The 22,937-nt window shown below is 43.5% G+C and overlaps 2 protein-coding genes across 2 annotated transcripts in view; one reads left to right on the top strand and one right to left on the bottom strand.

Moving 5' to 3' along the window:
* LOC108543808 (cytochrome P450 2C3-like) overlaps positions 1-21,902 on the bottom strand; it is a 39,287-nt gene extending 17,385 nt beyond the window's left edge. The window contains 8 exon segments of the mRNA XM_017894583.1: positions 2,865-3,052; positions 5,144-5,276; positions 5,610-5,618; positions 9,402-9,572; positions 10,380-10,414; positions 10,417-10,539; positions 11,434-11,580; positions 21,764-21,902. Coding sequence (XP_017750072.1) covers positions 2,865-3,052; positions 5,144-5,276; positions 5,610-5,618; positions 9,402-9,572; positions 10,380-10,414; positions 10,417-10,539; positions 11,434-11,580; positions 21,764-21,884 — 927 coding nt within the window. The 5' untranslated portion in view covers positions 21,885-21,902.
* LOC108543806 (endogenous retrovirus group K member 9 Gag polyprotein-like) lies at positions 13,445-18,321 on the top strand. Its single transcript, XM_017894581.1, has 2 exons — positions 13,445-15,434; positions 18,229-18,321. The coding sequence occupies exon 1, from the start codon at positions 13,601-13,603 to the stop codon at positions 15,368-15,370; it is 1,770 nt and encodes a 589-aa protein (XP_017750070.1). The 5' UTR covers positions 13,445-13,600; the 3' UTR covers positions 15,371-15,434; positions 18,229-18,321.
* Positions 21,903-22,937: the final 1,035 nt, after the last annotated feature.

Here is a 22,937-nt window from a genome sequence, read left to right as displayed (position 1 = left end):
TGACAGACTGGATTAAGAAAATGTGGCACATATACACCATGGAATACTATGCAGCCATAAAAAAGGATGAGTTCATGGCCTTTGTAGGGACATGGATGCAGCTGGAAACCATCATTCTCAGCAAACTATCAGAAGAACAGAAAACCAAATACCGCATGTTCTCACTCACAGGTGGGAATCAAACAATGAGATCACTTGGACACAGGAAGGGGAACTTCACACACCGGGTCCTGTTGTGGGGAGGTGGTAGCAGGGAGGGATACCATTAGGAGATATACCTAATGTAAATGACGAGTTAATGAGTGCAGCACACCAACATGGCACACGTATACATATGTAACAAACCTGCACGTTGAGCACATTTACCCTAGAACTTAAAGTATAATAAAAAAAATAAAATAGGCCGGGCACAGTGGCTCAAGCCTGTAATCCCAGCACTTTGGGAGGCCGAGACGGGTGGATCACGAGGTCAGGAGATCAAAACCACCCTGGCTAACACGGTGAAACCCCGTCTCTACTAAAAAAATACAAAAAACTAGCCGGGCGAGGTGGTGGGCGCCTGTAGTCCCAGCTACTCGGGAGGCTGAGGCAAGAGAATGGCGGGAACCCAGGAGGCGGAGCTTGCAGTGAGCTGAGACCCGGCCACTGCACTCCAGCCTGGGCGGCAGAGCCAGACTACATCTCAAAAAATAAAATAAAATAAAATAAAATAAAATAAATAAAAAGTAAAAGAAAAAAAAAAAAAGAACTGAGATTTGGGAACCTCTGCCTACATTTCAGAAGATATATGGAAATGCCTGGATGTCCAAGCAGAAGTCTGCTGTAGGGACAGGGTCCTCATGGAGAACCTCTATTAGGGCAGTGGAGCTGTGAGAAGAGGGCTACCTTCCTCCAGACTCCAGAATGGTAGCTCCACTGACAGCATGCACCATGCACCTGGAAAAGGTGTAGACACTCAACACCAGCCCACGAAGGCAGCTGGGAGGGAGACTGTACCCTGAAAAGCTACAAGGGCAGAGCTGCCCAAGACTATGGGAACCTACGTCTTATATCAGTGTGACCTGGATGTGACACACGGAGTCAAAGGAGATCATTTTGGAGGTTTAAGATGTGACTGCCCTGCTGAATTTCAGTCTAGCATGGGGCCTGTAGCCCTTTTTGGCCAATTTCTCCTATTTGGAATGGCTGTATTTACCCAATGTCTGTAACCCCATTGTATCTAGGAAGTAACTAACTTGATTCTGTTTTTACAAGTTCATAGGTGAAGGGACTTGTCTTATCTTGTATGAGACTTTGGACTGCGGACTTCTGAGTTAATGCTGAAATGAGTTAAGACTGTGGGGCTGTTGGGAAGGCATGATTGGTTTCGAAATGTGAAGACATGAGATTTTGGAGGAGCCAGGGGCAGAATGATATGGTTTGGCTCTGTATCCCCATCCAAATCTCATCTTGTAGCTCCCATAATTCCCACATTTTGTGGAAGGGACCTGGTGGAATATGACAGAATCATGGGATTGGATCTTTTCCATGCTGTTTTTGTGATAGCGAGTGGGTCTCACGAGATCTGGTTTTAAAAATGGGAGGTTCTCTGCCTAAGCTCACTTTTTGCCTGCTGCCATCTATGTAAGATGTAACTTGCTCCTCCTTGCCTCCCAACATGATTGTGAGGCCTCTCCAGCCATGTGAAACTATAAGTCCAATAAACCTCTTTCTTTTGTAAATTGTCCAGTCTGAGGTATGTCTTTATCAGCAGGACAAACATGGACTAATAGCTTCAAAATAGCTAAGAGATTCTTGAATGCTGTCATCACAAATAAATGATAAATGTTTAAGATGATCGAGATACTAATTATCCTGATTTAATCATTACACAGCTCACACATTTCAAAACATCATGTTGTTCTCCAAAAATATGTACAATTATAATGTGTCAATCATAAATTGTAAAAAGACAGAGAATTGATCATGCTCACAGGCTGATAAAAAGGAGCCAGCAAGAGGGGAGACGATGAAGAGGAAGGAAGAAGAAATAATTATTTAAGGAGGAAAACTGGAAAAGTAAGAGAGAAGAGATCCATGCCACAGTTAAAACAGCTTATATTAGATCAAAAGACAGCCCTCTGTCACAGCATCTGACATGAAAGAGAATCAAAGGGTGTGAATGTAGTCATGTATGTAAATCTAATGGGAGGCAGTAGAGGAGTCCACTTCCAATGACTGATTTTTTTCTGTAAGACGGAGGAAAAGCTGGTTGCCTAATAAAAAGAAGATGAAAGGCTGGAAAGAGTTCAAGGTTGAAAGTCATTGTGGAGCATGGTGAAACAAGCTGAGTTAGATTATAAAGCAGGATTGTTGGGTAAGATTGAGAATACATTTGGCATTGATGAAAATTAAACCGACATTTTTGGGGTGGATGCTAACAGTATCGATCTGCTGGGCTGCATGGTCTTTTATAGCAAGGATCAGTAGCCAAAAATAAGGCAGGGAGGAAGGAGATGTTTGTATTGGACTTTTCACAAGTAAATGATAGGGATAGTAGAGAAGGAGGTGGGGATATAAGATACCGGTTAATTGGTAAGAGTAATAAAACAGAAAATTGAAAGGAGTATGATAGCACATTGGGCTAATGGACAGGCACAGTGTGGAGCTTTCAAAGCACAGAAAATCCTGTGGGAGTCAAAGCACTACCATATTTAGAAACTTGCATCAAAAACTAGAAGGAAAGAAGTTTGTGTTCACAGGGTAGAATGCCTAAGTTATGACTGTGCCATACCTGTAAAAGTTTAGGCAATATACAGTTCCACTGCTATGATATTTGATGGTCTAAGACTCCTAAGGAAGGATATAGACATAATATCTCTCACCTTCAGAATAAGGTATTCTCTAAAACGAATGTCTTGAGTCACAGCATGGGGTATGCTGGTGGGGGCAAGGTTAATATATCTCTGGATCTCATGCACCACGGCATCTGTGTAGGGCAGGCGGCTCCTGTCCTGCATGTAAGGGCTTTGATTTTTGCCAACCACATGATCAATTTCTTCCCGCACTTTAGCTGGCAAGGCAGAAATCAGAATTTACGTGAAATGAAAAAACTTGAAGTACGATTTGTTTGATCCCTTCATCATTGTCTCATTGTAGTTGAAGATGGGCAGATGGAAAATTGTGTCACTACCTTCATATGAGAAAAAAAGGAACAGTTTGCATTTCTTCAGCAAACTGAAAGCTTATTAGATACTTAAATGTATGCAGGTATGAAATACAATTGCATCACAACATTCAGTTCTCAACTCTGATTCTCTACTCTGTGTACTTTTTCTTGACAGACTCAAAGATCTGCGATCTTGAAGAATCGCTGAAAGCCATGTAGTTAAGCCATTTTGTGTATGCCAATTTTATCATAAATATTTAAGATTCAGTAAGTTTCAATAATCTTAGAACTACACAGTGCAGTTCACAAAATGCTTAATAGAAAAATAAAAGATATTTACTTGACAGCGCAGAAAATTAAGAAGTTAACATTTATTTAGAAGCTATTAATCACATAGGACAGACATACTGCACTTTTCATTATATTAGTTTATAATTCTTCAAAAACTTCTACGTGTTAGGTGTTATTTCATGTTTTTTACAAAGAAACAAGTCCACAGAAGCAAATAAAGTTTCCTAAGGATGCACAGGGAATATGTGGTCTTTCCCATTTTATCCCCCTTGAAGAGATAAGGGACCAGAGATACGGAGACTAATCATGTGTCTGAAAGTCAAACAAGCCCCCTATTAGTAGAATCAGAATTCAAAGCCACTGCTATTAAAGTCTATAGCTCAGTTTTCAAAATAACAATGCCCCACTGCTGCTTTACTTAAATGTTATTCATGTACTACCTGAAAAATGTGCCTTTGTAATAGAAGGTGCAAATTCTGTAGTTTGATAGCCATCAAAAATAAAAACAAATCTGAGGCATGTTTTAAATATCCCCTTCTCAGGCCAAGAGGATAGAGTTTTATATAGAAGAGAGGGGGGATAGAAAGTGGTCAGGAACTAGTTAAAAAATTGAAATTCTCAGTAGAATGACACAGTAAGGGATGCATATAGAAAGAAAAAAATATATACATGGACATGACTTAAGAAAAAATCCAAATGGAAAACAAAAATGGAAGTGATAGGAAATATAACACAGGTTGGGTGTTTGCAATGTGCAAAAGCTTGAAAGGTTTGGGGAAGAATGTCATGTACTAATTCTGGTCATAATCGACATAGGTCATACAGAAGCTAGGGAAGTTATTTGGCTGACAAAGACTATGTCAAATGAAAGAAAAATAGAAGCACCATATCTCACAAGGTAGCAAAATAATGTTGTGGCTATGCTTCTGAATTTCAGTACTCAGAAAACATCTCCTACTTATAATGGGAGAGCAACAGGACCTTAAATAAAGTGGAAAAAATTGGTGCTGATATCATGGAGATAAGCTTCATGAGGTTTAATCATAGTAAATATGTCTCAATGCACCAAATCACAAAACATGATACAGTAGTGAAAGGAACATCCTCTTAGATTAAGACTCAATAAAAAAGAGGTAGAAAAATGAAAAAGTTGAATTTGAAAGACAAGTTATGTTTATGAGGCAAAATGTTGTTTATCCAAAAGGGTGTTCTAGAAAATCACTTTGGGAAGGGGTGCGTAACTCTTGAGAGTGAGTTGTTTGGTGGAGAAAGATTATAACTTTATTGAATGAATCCCTACATTCCAAATGCATTTGGGTAGAAACATCTTTTGACAAAAACGTATTTATCTAAACATGGAAGGTACATCAGTGAGATATTTTGAAGGAATGAGAGAGGCTAGTTTTCTCCAGATCCTGAGACAACTCTGTTACTGCATCTGTTCCAACTCAAATCAAGAATCCTGCACCACAGCAGAGAGAATAATGACCTCTGCCCTTCAAATTCCTATCATTATTTAAACACTTTATTCTCTTTTTATACTAGGAACTAATTTGAATTGAATCCACTCAATGGTAGGGAAATGTACTAATGATAAAAAATTTTCTTGTACATTGTGTTGGCAGGTAAATGGTGGGGTGGTTACCAGTGTTTTCTGTCAGTTTCTATCTAAAATTTGATCCTGCCCATCATCTGTGATCATACCTGAGATCTCAGGGTGCTTCAGCAGGAGCAAGAGTCCATATCTCATTGTGGTGCTTGTTGTCTCTGTTCCTGCAGTAAGCAGATCCCATATGGTAGCAATCAAGTTGTCCATGGTAAATTCAGAATGTTGTGTCTTTCCTAGCAGTGACATGTTAAAATTACTTAAGAAATAAAAAGGTTTTCAGCTAACACAATACTATCCCATATAACATCAGTACCCGGCAAATTAAGGCACACATTAGAGTGTGCTATGGATGAAAATAATGTCAGGTGAACTGTTAGGATTGCTTCAAACTGTTAAAATAAAATCAGAGTTACAAGCTTTCAAGTACTTTCTGATTCTTCACTTTCTCACCCACTAGAGCCAATCAGTTCCTCTGTAATTTCCTTTTTTTTTTCTTTGAGACAGAGTCTTGCTCTGTCATCCAGGCTGGAGTGCAGTGGTGTGATATAGGCTCACTGCAACCTCCGCCTCCTGGGTTCAAGTAATTATCCTGCCTCAGCCTCCAAGTAGCTGGGATTACAGACGCATGACACCACATCCGGCTAATTTTTGTACCACATCTGGCTAATTTTTGTATTTTTAGTAGATGTGGGGTTTCACGATGTTGGCCAGGCTGGTCTTAAACTACTGACCTCAGATGGTCCGCCCACCTTGGCCTCCCTAAGTGCTGGGATTACAGGCATGAGCCACTGTGATCTAGTAGCAAAATGCTGGTCTCACTGTTTACAGGTAGTTGCGGTGGTGGCCATCTTAGTATCAGAGGCTATCAAAATAATACAAGGAAAGGATCTCACCATCTGGACTACTTATGATGTAAATGGCATACTAGGTGCCAAAGGAAGTTTATGGCTATCAGAGAACCGCCTGCTTAGACACCAGGTGCCACTCCTTGAGGGACCACTAATACGCACAAGTGCGGCCCTCAACCCTGCTACTTTTCTCCCAGAGGATGCAGAACCAATGGAACATGACTGCCAACAAATTGTGGCCCAGACTTAGGCCGCCCAAGAGGATCTTTTAGAAGACCCCTTAGCTAATCCTGACCTTCACCTATATACCAGTGGAAGTTCATTTGTGGAGAATGGAATATGAAGGGCAGGTTATGCCATAGTTAGTAATGTAACAGTACTTGAAAATAAGCCTCTTCCTCAGGAACCAGTGCGCAGTTAGCAGAACTAGTGGCACTTACCCGAGCATTAGAACTAGGAAAGGAAAAAAGATTAAATGTGTATACAGATAGCAAGTATGCTTATCTAATCCTACATGCCCATGCTGCATTATGGAAAGAAAGGGAGTTCCTAACCTCTGGGGGAATCCCCATTAAATACCACAAAGAAATCATGGAGTTATTGCACACAGCACAAAAACCCAAGGAGGCGTCAGTCTTACAATGCCGAAGAAATCAAAAAGGTGAAGGAGAAAAGGCAGAAGGAAACTGCTGAGCAGACGCTGAGGCAAAAATTGCTGCCAGGTGGAACCTCACATTAGAAATACCTATAGTAGGACCCTTGGTATGAAACAACCCTCTCCAAGAGATTAAGCCCCAGTATTTCCCGAACGAAACAGAACGGGGACTTACACGGGGGCATAGTTTTCTCCCCTTGGGGTGGTTAATGACAGAAGAGGGAAAGGTACTCATACCCAAAGCCAGCCAGTGAAAAATACTTAAGACCCTCCATCAAACTTTTCATATGGGTATTGAAAATACTCATCAAATGGCCAAATCCCTATTTACAAGGCCAAATCTCCTCCAGACCATCTGACAAGTAGTCAAAGCCTGTGAGGGGTGCCAAAAGAATAAGCCCTTGGTCCATTGTAAGGCCCCTCTGGGGGGAAAAAGAATAGGTCACTATCAAGGAGAGGACAGGAGAGGACTGGCAGTTAGACTTCACCCATATGCCTAAGTCAAAGGGATTTCAATACTTGTTGGTCTGTGTTTATACCTTTACAAATTGGATAGAAGCCCTCCCCTGCAAGACAGAGAAGGCTCGGGAAGTAAAGTCCTAATTCATGAAATAATTCCTAGATTTGGACTTCCCCAAAGCTTACAAAGCAACAATCATCCGGCTTTTAAAGCCACAATAACTCAGGGAATTTCCAGGGCGCTAGGGATACAGTATCACCTTCACTGCACCTGGAGGCCACAATCCTCATGGAAGGTTGAGAAGGCAAATGAAACACTCAAGGCAACTAACACAACAAACTCACACACCTTTTTAACATACACAACCAGTTCTGTCTACCCAGCCAAGGTATATTCTTCTTATGTGGAACTTCAACATCTATTTGCCTGCCCACCAACTGGACAGGCACCTGCACCTTAGTCTTCCTAAGCCCCAACACTGACACTGTCCCAGGAAATCAGACCCTATCAGTGCCCCTCAAAGCTCAAGTCCATCAGCACAGGGCCATACAACTAATACCCCTACTTATAGGGTTAGGAATGGCCACTGCTACAGGAACTGGAATAGCCAGTTTACCTACTTCATTATCCTACTACCACACACTCTCAAAGAATTTCTCAGTTTGCAAGAAAGAATAAAATCTATCCTTACTCTATAATCCCAAATAGACTCTTTGGCAGCAGTGATTCTCCAAAACTGCTGAGGTCTAGACCTCCTCACTGCTGAGAAAGGAGGACTCTGCAACTTCTGAGGGGAAGAGTATTGTTTTTACACTAACCAGTCAGGGATAGTAAGGGATGCCACCAGGCATTTACAGGAAAAGGCTTCTGAAATCAGACAATGCATTTCAAACTCTTATGCCAACCTCTGGAGTTGAGCGACATGGCTTCTCTCCTCTCTAGGTCCCGTGACACCCATCTTGCTATTACTCACCTTTAGACACTGTATTTTTAACCTCCTTGTCAAATTTGTTTCCTCCAGGATCGAGGCCATCAAGCTACAGATGATCTTACAAATGGAACCCCCAAGTGAGCTCAAGTCACAACTTCTACAAAGGGCCCCTGGACCAACCCACTGGCCCCTTGACTGGCCTAAAGAGTTCCCCTCGGCAGGACACTACAACTGCAGGGCTTCTTCTTCACCCCCTCCATCAGGAAGTAGTTAGAACGGTCACCGCCTAATCCCCAGCATCAGTTGGGGTGTCCTGTTTAGAGTGGGGATTGAGAGGTAAAGCCAGCTGGACTTCCTGCCTCGAGTGGGGACTTGGAAAACTTTTCTGCCTTACAAGAGGATTGTAAAATGCACCAATCAGTGCCCTGTAAAAACATACCAATCAGCACTCTGTAAAAATGCACCAATCAGCGCTCTGTAGCTAGCAAGAGGATTGTAAAATGCACCAATCAGCACTCTGTAAAAGGCACCAATCAGCGCTCTGTAAAATGGGCCAATCAGCACTCTGTAAAATGCACCAATCAGCACTCTCTAAAACACACCAATCAGCAAGAGTCTAAAAGTAGCCAATCGTGGGGAGGACTGAAAAAGGGGCACTCTGATAGGACAGAAATGAAACATGGGAGGGAACAAATAAGGGAGTAAAAGCTGGCCACCCCAGCCAGCAATGACAACCTGCTCAGGTCCCCTTCCACACTGTGGAAGCTTTGTTCCTTCACTCTTCACACTAAATCTTGCTGCTGCTCACTCTTTGGGTCTGTGCCACTTTTAAGAGCTATAACACTCACCGTGAAGGTCCATGGCTTCATTCTTGAAGTCAGCGAGACCACAAACCCAGCAGAAGGAACCAACTCCAGACACAATTACACACACCACTGTTCCTCAATTACAATAAAGATAGCCTCTTTGAAAATTTCACAAACTTGGTAACTACTCTAATCATCTCCTAGAGCTATTTTCTCCTCCCTAAGTCAGAATTTCCTCAAACCTACCTCATCTGTAAATGAATATTTCTTAGAGATTTTCCAAAAGTAAGTCTTTCTGGGTCCTATCCATTCCTGTGTTCCCTCGTTTGTTACATGTTCTATTCAAGGAATCATGATATGTTATTACCAGTCTTGAATGGATGTGTGCATGTGTGTGTTTGTGTGTTTTGATCTGCCCCCAGATGAAAAACCAGCTTCAACCTGGTAAACATAAAACCTAAGTCTCTTTGAGTGAGAACTTAGAAATATCCCAAGATACTCAATATGGCTTACACAGGTAATAGGTTGCACAATGAATAAACTTTAGGACAGAGCATTTCTTTTCATATCTCAGTTTCACCAGGAAAATCAAAGCATATCCATGAGTCACATCACCCACACAGAGAAAGTGGCAAATCAATATCACATTATACCTTTTCCATTTTAATCAGAAAATAGTCAATAAAGTCTTGAGGATTATTCATGTCCAGAGATTCTTGATGTTCTTTTACTTTCTCCAAAATAAAACTTCTTTGGATAGCATAATTTTTAAATACATTATGACTTCCTGGGAGAACCCATAAAAAGGGGAAAGCATTGTAGAGCTGAAAGAAGGAAGAATCTTTCATTGATTCATTCACTAAACACTGGCCCACATATATATACACACACACACACATATATATATGTATCCATAATTTAGGCATTCCACCCTGAAGAATGCATATTTTCCAACTCATACTTTTGCTGGTCCTAGAGCTTACCAGAACAAGCTTTAGACAATACCCTAATGACCTAATATACTTGGAAGGCATCAATATAATGTATTCAGACTGGTAGCTTGAAACGAACTAGATACAGAATCAGGAATTGGGAAATCTAGATTCTAGATATTGTTTGTTCATTGTCTTAGCTAGGATACTTTGAAAAATATGCCTAATAGCTCCGGGTCAGTTTCCCATTCCAGTAAATGAGAAACAGTAGACTATTTTTTCTCTAGGGTCCTCTGAAGGTACGACACATCTTGACCTTATGATCGGTATAGAATTTTAGTGGTTAATGATTATAAAACATAGGTTACCAACATTTTCTGACCATGTACTTTAATAAGAAATACATCTTAAATCACTACCCTCTATATCTGAGGATCTAAAAACAACACAAAAAAATTATCAAAACAAATCTAGCTATAAATGAAGCACTCTGAGATTATATTTTTTCTATTCTACCTTATTTCATGTTTTCAATTTTATTGCATCACATAATATTGATTTGATAACTCACCAATGGGTTGCAAATGATAGTTTGATAAGCATTACTGGACATTTTTATATAGGGCAGAGAGATGGGGTAGGCAGAGTTATAGATGAGCTAGAAAACTATTACACATTCAATAAGAACCCTGACCTTACCTGTATCCAGGGGCTGCTCATAATTTCAAAGTTTCATTAAAATACTTCATCAAGGTTAGAAATTTCTGATCACTGTAATCAAAACGATTCTGGAAAATGATGGTGCTGATCACATTCCAGGGAACACATCCCAGAAGAAAAGTGGGATCACAAGGAGATGCTACAAATAATACCAGTCAGAAGTTAGTACACAATTTTCATATGAATCTAGAATTGACTACTTAAAATAATTGGAAATGATTAACTTCTAAGATCTTTTAGAAATAAAAACTACCTAGATATGCCACCATTACTATAAACTTAAAATGCCTAAAATAAAATGTGCTGCATTTCTCCAAATAAAACTGTCTAATCCAGTCCAGTTTATTTGATAATTTTGCCCCAAGAAGTCTCCTATTTACATCATTTTCCAAAATGTTCTAATTCACAAGACAGAATACAAAATAAAAAGAGGCCATTTAAAATATTTTTTAATGTATGGGATTTAATAGTCTTGATATGTCTTCACAATACCAACAGAAAACAACATAAAGAGAAAATCAAAATACTAAACAAACTTGAAATAGAACATTACAAAACAGTTCAAAATTTTCATTGTCTTTTTTTGTAAAAGATAACAATAATGAGAGAAATTGGAATTACAGTCACATACTTGAAAAAATACATTCTGGGTAGACATAGGCTTCCTATATGCAATAAACAGCATGGCTCCATTTTTGGATGTTCATTTGCTAGAAGTTTTGAAGACTCACCCCAAACTCTTCCCCTTCTACCCACATCTGGACAAGCTAAAAAAAAAAAAATGCCTAAGGGCTCCCCTCCTTTGGCAAAAACAGGAGGTTTAAGCCATATAAGCCCTTCTCTGGGATGTAATCCCTGGAATTAACCTGGTATTTTAAAAGACTGTTATTCCAAACACTTCACCTCTTAATTACTGTTACGTAAGCAAAAAGTAAACTATGATACTTCAGCCATCATAATATTTTGTAGTATATTTACAATCCCATTTATTCTACCCAAACTATTAGTGTTAATTATATGAAGAAATAAACACCATCAGTTTTTTTTAATGCTTCCGCCAGACATAAGGCTTCCTCTTGAATTCAGTCTTCAATTGTTTTCTTCCCCATCCCCATATTCCTCAAAACCATGAGAGAGAAACGGATTTGCTTCCATCTTTCTCCATTGCTAAAACCAACTCCTAACAACACAAAAGAAAAAAAGAGAGAAAAAAATATTCTTCATTGTCATGTAGAACAACTGTGAGTTCTCGTCTCAGGAGATGATATTGACATTTCAGCAGGGATGTAAATATAATGGTGTCAGCTTCAGGAATTCCCACTGAACCCTTCATCACACCTGCCTCCTCTTTGAACCCAAACTACTATTTAACTGCCAGGATTCTTAATTTTGCATATTGCTAAACTATTCTTTATCCACCAGCTGCACTAAACTTCAGAATAACTCTGTGAACTGAATGTTTTGTCCAGTTTTACAAGCAGGCTAAAAATCATAAAGGCAAAATGCTTGCTCTGTAATCCTGCAACAATTAACATGGTGAGTCCTAGTCATAGGTTAAATTTTCATGGCTGGCTTTTCAGACTGTAAGTGAATTTTAGAAGAAACAAGAGAATGGAATTCTAAGGAGAACATGAGACAGCATTTTTTCACTGGAAGGAATTTCCTAACATTCCATTCCTCAGATAAGGGGTACAGTCATTAAACAAACAGCTAGTCTCCTTTTAACATACCCCATCTATTTGTTAAATCTCTCCCATGAAATATGGGAGGAAACACCAAAAAAGTTCAGTATTAAGTTGCCAGAGCAAAGACCATATCAAGGGGAAAAAAATAAGTTCATAGGAAACTTTTCCAGGAAGCCTCTTAGAGAACAATGTAGAAGGGGTCAGGACCCCACTGTGGTCATATCTCTGTTTGCCAGAACCCTGTGATCCACCAGAAGACTTGACAGTTTAAGGCTAGCTCCAAAAAAAAACAGAAGAGAGTTCCAGCACTTAATCAAAAAAGTTTTTAATATCAATTCTGATACATCCTTACTATATGCTTTCCCATGATCTTTTCAGAACATATGTTTGCTTTATGCTTTGTCTTTTATTGGATTCTAATATTTCTCATGCTTTTTTAGAATCATATTTGAAGGTGAGGATGGAAATATCCCAAACTGATGTGGTTCCATGCACACTATTCAAGCTTCCTAAAATAATCTCTGGGTATCCATGACTAAAACTGTTTGGACGAACAGAGGCAAGATGGCGCAGTTCCGGGTTCTTCACCATCAACTTTCCCGCGCCCGGGAAAGACATGGGTTGACTGTGCAGGCACAACCCGACCTCCGACGCAGAAGAACCGGAACCCGCCTAGCCACGCCTACCGCCCAGCCCCCGACCCGCCTATGTCCCGCCCACTGCCCTCCCACTCCCGGGCCCAGGACATAAAAGCCGCTCCCGGCGGGCACATGGTGCGAACTTCCTCGGCCCCTCCTCATACGCGGGACCCAGGAACCTCATCCAAGAATGCCGGAGCGAACTTCCTCAGCCCCTCCTCCTGCACGGGACCCAGGAACCTCGTCCGAGAACGCTGGAGCGAACTTCCTTGGCCCCTGCTCCTGTGCGGACCTAGGAACCTTGCCCGAGAACGCCGGAGCGACTTCGTCAGCCTCCATCGCCGGAGGCCGGTGAACCTCGCCCCTCCCTCACATTGGCTTGTAAATAAAGTTTTTTTTTGCCTTGCCTACTTGCTTTTTCTCTGGCATTTGCTCTGGGGGTCGCATTAAAGCAAATCAGCTGGTGCCGAAACCCGGGAGGAGACCCCTCCTCAGGGCCCCCAAGGTCCGAGGAGCCTCCTCCTTCCACGCCCCAGACGGACCAGGACCTGGACATCGCTTTCCCCACCTCCAAGTCTCCCAGGGGTGAGTACCTTCTGCCTCCCTCTCATATCCCTTGGCCAGAAGTCCTGCGCAGGCCCAAGGCTTTTTTTTCCGGTCACCAGGTGACCCAGGGAAGTTCCCAAAGGCAGAGACGTCTGCCCAAAGGAACTCCATTCCGTTCCGTGGGAGACCCGTCCAGGACGGAGACGTCCGCCTGGAGGTAATCTCCATTCCGGCTCCAGGAGCCTCTCACCGGTCTCTGGTGGCTCCAAAGGACGCTTTGTAGCCAGGTAGAGTTCGGTTTCCGTTTCCGCCTATTGGCGAGAGGAAGGCAATGGGAAACCCCCAATCCAAAATACCTAGAGACTCCCCTTTAGGGTGTCTTCTAAAAAACCTCAAAACTTTGCAATTAGAACAAGATCTCAGGCGAAAGCGACTGGTGTTCCTCTCCACTGTGGCGTGGCCACAATATAAATTAGACAATCAGTCTCAATGGCCGCCTGAGGGCACTCTAGACCGTAACATTTTAACCGACCTCAGTAGTTTTTGTCAACGCTTAGGCAAGTGGTCCGAAATTAATTATATACAAGGATTTTGGGCCTTGCGTTCTCGTCCGGACCTGTGTGGCCAGTGTTCCTTGGCTCAAGTCATGTTGGCTAAGGACGCAGGCCTAACAAAGTCCGAAAAAGAGGAGTCATCTTTCCTGTCTGAGTTGCCCGAAGACCTTACTTCCCCTCCCTCCCTTCCACTCCCACCGTATACCCCACCTCCCCCTCCCGCTTCGGCCCCACCTCCTCTTTCGGCTCCACCTCCCCCTCCTGCTCTGGCGGTTGTTCCGCCTCCCTCCTCAGCCCCTCCCACCATTGTTGAGGCTACACTTCCCTCCGACCCCTCGGCACTTCCGCCTGGTCATCTTAGTTCACCTATCTCTGCCCATACCCGCTCTAAAGATTGCCTAACTGCCCCCGCTCCTACTCCCACCCTATCCAACCCCCCTGCGGTCTTAGCACCCTTGCGTGAGGTGGCCGGAGCAGAGGGCGTAGTTAGAGTTCATGTTCCCTTTTCATTAGCAGATCTTTCAAAGATTGAAAGACGCCTAGGAGATTTTTCTGCCAACCCTACAATTTATACCAAAGAATTTAGATACCTTTGCCAGGCCTACGATTTAACCTGGCATGATCTCCAGGTTATTCTTACCTCTACTCTAAACCCTGAGGAGCAAGAGCGCATCCTAGTGGCCGCCAGGCAGCATGCCAACCAATTACACTTAACAGACCCTGCGTTCCCACTAGGGGAACAAGCAGTCCCCTCTATAGACCCAGACTGGAACTATCAAGTAGGCCAGCCAGGCCGCCGAAGACGAGATATGATGACTCAATGTCTTCTGGCTGGTATGCAGGCGGCCTCAAATAAGGTAGTAAATTTTAATAAACTAAAAGAAATTATTCAAGGTCCAGATGAGAACCCGGCCACATTTTTAAACAGGCTAACTGAGGCTTTAATTCAATACACTCGGTTAGACCCAGCTTCCCCAGCCGGGGCCACTATTCTAGCATCATATTTTATTTCACAATCGGCCTCGGATATTCGGAAAAAACTCCAAAAGGCAGAGGATGGACCTCAAACTCCTATTCAAGACCTAGTCAAGTCGGCCTTCAAGGTCTATAATTCAAGGGAGGAAACGGCTGAGGCCCAACGACAGGCCCGCCTAAAGCAGAAGGTACAGCTCCAGACTCAAGCCTTAGTTGCTGCTTTGCAGCCTAGCCGTAACCCAAAACTGGAGAGCAAAACCCCCGGAGGCTCAAAGACAATAAAAGGGGCTTGCTATAAATGCGGTAACCCAGGGCATTGGGCTAATAGATGTCCCCAGAGTCCCCAACCGTCTGAGCCAGTGCGGCCGTGCTACAAGTGCGGAGTAGCTGGACACTGGGCTAAAAAGTGTCCTAACCCTCGTCTGCCAACAACTCCTTGTCCAGCATGCCATGAAGAAGGGCACTGGAAGTCTGACTGCCCCACCCTGAAAACGGGCATGGCGCCTCAACGTGATGTCCCTTCTCAGGACCCTGGGAGCTCCTTCCAGCTCTTACATCTGGATGACGACTGAAGGTGCCGGGACTCGGGGACCCCCATCACCCTCGCCGAGCCGCGGGTAACTCTCCTGGTAGCGGGTAAGACAATTAATTTTTTAATCGACAGCGGGGCTACCTACTCTGTTTTGCCGTCTTTCGAAGGGCCTAGCCTTCCCTCCAATATTTCTGTTGTAGGAGTCAATGGCTCCCCGTCCAGCCCTCGAAAAACCCCACCCCTTAATTGCTGCCTGGCCAACAACTATTTTGCACACTCGTTCCTCATTATCCCCTCATGCCCCACTCCCCTACTGGGCCGAGATGTTTTAAGTCAACTGAAAGCCTGTATCTCCATCCCTACTAGCGCCCCCCACCCTACCCGCCATCTGCTTCTAGTATTGACTAACTCAAATGACTCCAACAATCCTACTAACCCTTTCCCCGATTTCCCCATTCCTATCGACCCCCAAGTGTGGGACACCTCCACTCCTGTCGTGGCGGACCATCATCCACCAATACTTATAAAACTTAAGAAACCATCTCAGTTTCCAACCCGCCCACAGTTCTCTCTCTCTCCACAGCACTTACGAGGACTAAAACCAATCATTACTAGGTTACTCAGCCAACACATCCTCATCCCCATTCATTCTCCCTGTAACACCCCAATCCTACCTGTAAAGAAGGCAGATGGAACTTTTCGGTTAGTGCAGGATCTTCGTCTTATCAACGAAGCTGTTTGTCCCACCCATCCGGTAGTTCCCAACCCCTATACCCTTCTTTCTCTCATTCCACCTAATACAACACACTTTACTGTACTGGATCTAAAAGATGCATTTTTCACTATTCCCCTGCACCCAGATTGTCAGTTTCTTTTTGCTTTTACATGGGAAGACCCAGACACCCATACCTCCACCCAACTGACATGGACAGTGCTTCCCCAAGGGTTCCGAGACAGCCCCCATTTCTTTGGGCAGGCCCTAGCAAAAGACTTAGCCTCCTGTCCTCTTACCAATAGTAAAATTCTCCAATATGTAGATGACCTTTTACTCTGTAGTCCCACGGGACAGGACTCTCTTTTAGACACTGCGATCCTCCTTAATCATCTAGGATCCAAAGGTTACCGAATATCCAAACACAAAGCTCAACTCGCACAACAATGTGTCATATATTTAGGTATTGAGATCACTCCTACGACGCGCTCACTTACTACAGACCGCTTAACTCTAATACAAAATCTTTCTCCTCCTCAAGACGCTAAGGAAATTCAATCCTTCCTAGGCCTAGTAGGATTTTTCAGACACTGGATTCCTAATTTCGGAATCTTGGCTAAGCCTCTATATGCAGCTGTCAAGGAGACTCCCCAAGGACCTTTGTCTAACCCAAAGTTAATCTATAAACATTTCACTCACCTGAAAAACTGCCTTCTCTCACATCCTACTCTCTCACTCCCAGACTTCCAACGCCCCTTCCAGCTTTTCACAGATGAAAGACAAAAAGTTGCAGTGGGTCTTTTAGCCCAATCTATAGGCGCCACCTACCGCCCCGTGGCATATCTATCTAAACAATTAGACCCCACCGTACAAGGGTGGCAGCCCTGTCTTCGGGCCCTAGCAGCAGCAGCCTGTCTAACCCAAGAAGCAAAGAAACTCATTAGGGGTGGTAACCTAACAGTCTTCTCTACTCACCGCCTTCAAGATCTTATTGCCCACAGAAGTATTAGCCATCTAACCCCGTCCAGACTCCAACTCTTTCACCTCTTATTCATAGAAGACTCCACCATTGCCCTAGGAGTCTGTTCCTCTCTGAATCCAGCAACCCTACTTCCTGACCCTCTCAAGCAACCTAGTACTGAACACTCCTGTCCAGAACTTTTAGAGGCCCAACCACCTAGTCACTTACATTTACATGACCAGCCATTGGAAGGCTCACAGTTAACCCTATTTGTAGATGGCAGTTCTTTTATAAATTCTCTAGGAAACAGACAGGCAGGATACGCGGTAGTTACATCTTCTGCTGTCCTAGAAGCTAAGCCTTTACCACAAGGAACAACATCACAGCAGGCAGAACTTATCGCACTAACTAGGGCTCTCCTCCTATCCAGAGGAAAAACGGTAAACATATACACAGACTCCAAGTATGCCTTCTTGATTGCACACACCCACTCTGTCATCTGGAAAGAGAGAGGGTTCCTAACCACCAGTGGTACCCCTATAGTCAACAAAAAACAGATACTCAAACTGCTAGACGCTTTATCAGCACCTTCCAGAGCAGCCATCATACACTGTAAAGGTCATCAGACTCCATCTAACTCGGTGGCGGCTGGCAATAACTTTGCCGACACCACTGCCAAGTCGGCAGCCGGATTCTCCACTCCCACGCTTCCCTCTATTTGTTTTCTCTCTCCTCAATATACCCCTACTTATACCCAAGAGGAAAAGACCAAACTATTACAAGATTCAACAGCCAAACTAGCTGCAGACAATTGGATTTACCTCAATAATAAATTAGTTATTCCTGAAACTCAACTCCACACCATTCTAAAAGACATACATAATTCCCTACACATAGGACCCAAAGCTTTATATAACCTCCTAAGCCCCCTCATTCACTGCCCCACACTCATGAAACACCTAATTATAATCAACCGACAGTGTTCCACATGTCTCAAGTCAAACCCTCAAGGCGCATTGCGCAACCCCCATCCGAGCCATCAACTCAGAGGGCACCAACCAGGCGAAGATTGGCAAATTGACTTTACCCACATGCCAAGGCATAAAAAATTCAAATATCTCTTAACCCTCGTTGATACTTTTTCAGGATGGATAGAAGCCTATCCTACTACAGGAGAAACCGCCAATATAGTTGCCTCCATACTCACTGAACACATTATTCCTAGGTTTGGCCTCCCGCTCACTCTTCAGTCTGACAACGGCCCAGCATTCATCTCCAAGGTAGTCCAACAGGTGGCAGCCCTCCTACACATCACCTGGAAACTCCACATCCCTTATAGACCTCAGTCTTCTGGTAAAGTAGAGAAGGCCAACGGGCTCATTAAGCAGCAACTCACCAAACTCTCCCTCGAGACTCGACAATCGTGGGTAACTCTCCTTCCCCTGGCCCTAACCCGGCTGCGAGCAGCCCCACGGAGTCCAACAGGCCTCAGTCCGTTTGAATTAGTTTACGGCCGGCCCCTCACCCTCCAGCAGTTACCCACCCTTTCTTCCCCGCTGGCAACTTATCTCCCATACCTCACCCTCTTGAGACAACTCCTGAGACAACATGCAGAACTAGCACACCCCTCTCCAACAGACACCTATAGCCCACATCTCTCTCTCAGCCCAGGAGACCAAGTATACTTAAAAGATATCCAAGCCAAAGATCTTCAGCCTAGGTGGAAAGGCCCCTATACTGTCCTCCTATCCACATACACAGCAGCCAAACTTCTAGGACACACGCACTGGGTCCATATATCACAATTAAAAAAGGCCCCCACAGAAGACAATCAGTGGACATCTACTAGACTTACCCCTACCCGTCTCAAATTCACCAAACTCTCCCAACCACCACATGTTCCCTGACCCCTTGCGCTTATCCCGATTTCTCGCCATACTCTATATAAACATAACAGAATTCCAATATCTTACCCCAGATCCCTACTTGCCTCCAGATAATAGCCCATCACAGTGGTTCTCCCGCTTACCTTTATAGAACATCTTCAGTGACAAGGTGTACCCTGTGATTACACTGAAGATGAAGTACTATTTCATACTTATATTACTATCTTTTTCTTGCATTTCAATCTCTATTACTAACCCAACTTTCATATGGAGATTCTCTATAGTTGAAACTTGGTCACACAAAAATAAACAGCACTCACAGCTACAAGGCACTGCTGACTGCCCCCCTTCAGGCTGCCAACCCCATCTTACTATAAATTTCACCCTATCGTGTTGCAGTGCGGCCGGAGCTAAGGCTCTCTGCTTCCTGCACGATCAGACACATTACAATTGTAAGACTTACTGGAAACAAAAGAACCTAGGATGCCCTTATATTTATTGTAAGATCCATTATGCAACCTTGAGACAGACGAAACCCACTGCTCTCTTCACCATTGCGAATCAACGAACCCCCCTTCAATACCAATTAAATATCAAAGACCCATGGGACCCCCGATGGGCAGACGGAGTCAAAGGTGGACTCTACACAGGCTACACAATCCTTAGTTCATATCCCATGGCTACTCTCCTGATAAAAAGAACACTTGTCCAGCAAAAATCCCTTCCTCAAAACATACAAGCCCTACAGAATTTAACCTTAGCCATACAAGCACAAGAACAGGCCTTACAAGATCAATTACACTCCTCCAATAAGGACCCCTTCTCATGGTTAAAACTAGTCCGTCAAGGGTTAAACCTAACATGGGCAGCCAACCTAACAAATCTCTCCCACTGTTTCCTCTGTGCGGCCCTTGAAAGAGCCCCCTTAGTGGCAGTCCCCTTACCTACTGCTTTCAGGGCTACAACTAACTCCATAGGCACCTCCCAAAAACCGTTCTTACTCCAAGTCCCACTATACCAAAGCCCAGAAAGTCCAATCCTTCCTTTCTGCTACTCTACCCCAAACACCTCCTGGTGTAACTATACCCAGCCACCCGCTAAGACCCACACGGCTCCCATCGGAGGTTATTTCTGGTGCAACAAAACCCTCTTCAAGGTCCTTAATCACACATCCATTGGTCAATCCCTTTGTGTCCCAGTGTCCCTAGTACCTAGTTTAACCTTATATAGCAAAGCAGAAGTAGCTGAACTCGTCATACAATTTAACCCTCCTCCTAATGATCTCCAAAAACGGGCTGTCTTCCTTCCCCTAGTCATCGGAGTCTCCCTGGCCGCCTCCTTAGTGGCGTCAGGGCTTGGAACTGGGGCACTTGCCCACTCGGTACAGTCTACCCAATCTCTAGCAGCTCAAATCCGAGAGGCCATAGAGGCTTCAGCTGAAAGCCTGGCCTCTCTGCAGCGTCAAATTACCTCAGTGGCCCAGGTAGCAGCACAAAATAGGCGAGCATTAGATTTACTTACTGCCGAAAAAGGAGGAACATGTCTCTTCTTAGGAGAAGAATGCTGCTATTACGTAAACGAGTCAGGCCTAGTAGACACTAACATCCAAACCCTAAACAGGATTAAAGCAGAATTAAAAACCTACAATACCCCCTTCACCCCCGGACCACCGGTATGGCTGCTGCCCGTAATACAGCAGATGCTCCCGTTCCTAATTCCCATACTAATCCTCTGTGTTGTCTTATGTCTTGCTCCTGTTTTAATCAAATTTCTCCGAGCCAAAGTTCAAGAGATCACGCGCGTCACCTTCAACCAGATGCTTCTTCATCCGTACATCCAAATACCAACCATAGACCCCAACCTTAACGACGTCCCTTAACAGCAGGAAGTAGCCAGACAGACCACAGCGCCCCTTATCACTATTATCAATGAAAGGTTGGACTGTTTGGACGAATGGAGGCAAGATGGCGCAGTTCCGGGTTCTTCACTATCAACTTTCCCGCACCCGGGAAAGACATGGGTCGACTGCGCAGGCGCAACCCGACCTCCAACGGAGAAGAACCGGAACCCGCCTAGCCACGCCTACCGCCCCGCCCCCGACCCGCCTATGTCCCGCCCACTGCCCTCCCACTCCCGGGCCCAGGACATAAAAGCCGCTCCCGGCGGGCGCGCGGTGCGAACTTCCTCGGCCCCTCCTCCTACGCGGGACCCAGGAACCTCGTCCGAGAACGCCGGAGCGAACTTCCTCGGCCCCTCCTCCTGCGCGGGACCCAGGAACCTCGTCCGAGAACGCCGGAGCGAACTTCCTTGGCCCCTGCTCCTGTGCGGACCTAGGAACCTCGACCGAGAACGCCGGAGTGACTTCATCGGCCTCCATCGCCGGAGGCCGGTGAACCTCGCCCCTCCCTCACATTGGCTTGTAAATAAAGTGTTTTTTTTGCCTTGCCTACTTGCCTTTTCTCTGGCATTTGCTCTGGGGTCGCATTAAAGCAAATCAAAACCAGGAAGCAAAATATATGGTGAATAAGGATATTTCAGTAATTTTCCTCCTCTCTCTCATCTCTTTATTGCTTTTCCACTATTTTAACTAACCATAATTTACAATGAACTTGTCTTTGTAACGAATTTATAGAAAACTAGTGGTTAGATGGCTTATCATTGAATTTTATGTTTAACGGGGACATAGTGTCACATTCACAAGCTTTAAATACAGAATAATAATCCTTTATAAAAAATTATTCTTAGCCTCATGTAGAAAATATGAAAAGTGTGTTTCATAAATTTTTCTAAATACTTATGATTTCTCAATTTCTTAGAATTTTTCAAGTTTTTACAACTTACAAACCCACACACATACCCCAAAAGGAAGCATACCGAATCCTTGGGCAATTTTATCTAGCATTGGAAAACTCCCTCGGCCAGAAAATTCTTCTCCCTGATCAATCAGTGCTTCCTTAATTGCTTCGTATCCATGCAACACCACGGTGGGCTTCATGCCACAATAAACAGTGAGCACAGGGCCATCTTTTGCTAACTGCAAAAATAGCAGATGCAAGTAAAGTGAATTTCAAAAATAAAATGTAGATAAGTGAGGGAAATATTTTTAATCTTGCTGAAACAATGTTTTAATATTCATCCGCCTATTATAAAATTCAGTATTTTACAATCAATTATTTCATTTAAAAAGTATTTCAATAGTAATTATCGTTACTTTACTAATAATGCTATAAGTGCTAGTGTCAGCTTCAATATTTATTTCTTATTCAGCCACTACTATATGATAGGGGCTATATTTTTGCATTTTGTTTCTATTATTTCATTAATTTTTTATGCCAAACTACTAATTGTACCAACTTTCTCCTTTCCTCTTACAGTTACAGTAAATCTGTGTTTCTTCTTTGGGTTAAGGGAAGTCCATCTAATTCGCCTCATGTGTAGTCTAACAATTGTCCCCCATTGTTCATTCTCCATAATTTCTTTTTAGCACCAGACACTGCCACATTTTTGTAATGCAAGATAACATAGCAGTGTGGTCACACATATTTCCCAGATTCACTTGAATGTACATGCAGCCAAGTGACTTAGTTTCTATGAACTGATGTAAGCACAAGTGTTGTGTTAAAATTCTACATTTGTGCATAAAAGGTAATTGCTTCCCCTTCATTCCTGCCCCTCCCTATGGGATGAAATAATAGCATTGGAGATGCCCATACTGTGACCATGCAGATGAGAAAAATAGTCTAGGGACACAAGACACTAGAAGTACAAAGATTTAAAAAAAAAAAAAAAAAAAAACTGGTTCTCTGAATGACATCATGGAGGAGAGGCAAGTCACCAGCACACACCTGGAGACCCTTACGGGAGATGGAAATAAACTCCTATTTACTTGTAGCATCGTCTTTCTATAATATCAGCTTATGTGGTATCCTAAATGATACAGGATTTACACTCTTTCAACTTGTCTATCGTGGAACTCCTTTTGCTGCCATAAAAATTCATGCTACAACCTATAGTGACCTTTTCACAAGAAAGATGTTAACATGACTGT

The sequence above is a fragment of the Rhinopithecus bieti genome, unplaced genomic scaffold, assembly GCF_001698545.2.
Source record: "Rhinopithecus bieti isolate Rb0 unplaced genomic scaffold, ASM169854v2 scaffold_25291, whole genome shotgun sequence".
Taxonomy (NCBI): domain Eukaryota; kingdom Metazoa; phylum Chordata; class Mammalia; order Primates; family Cercopithecidae; genus Rhinopithecus; species Rhinopithecus bieti.
Note: the sequence above shows the minus strand (reverse complement) of the source record. Positions and strands in the feature narration are given on the sequence as shown.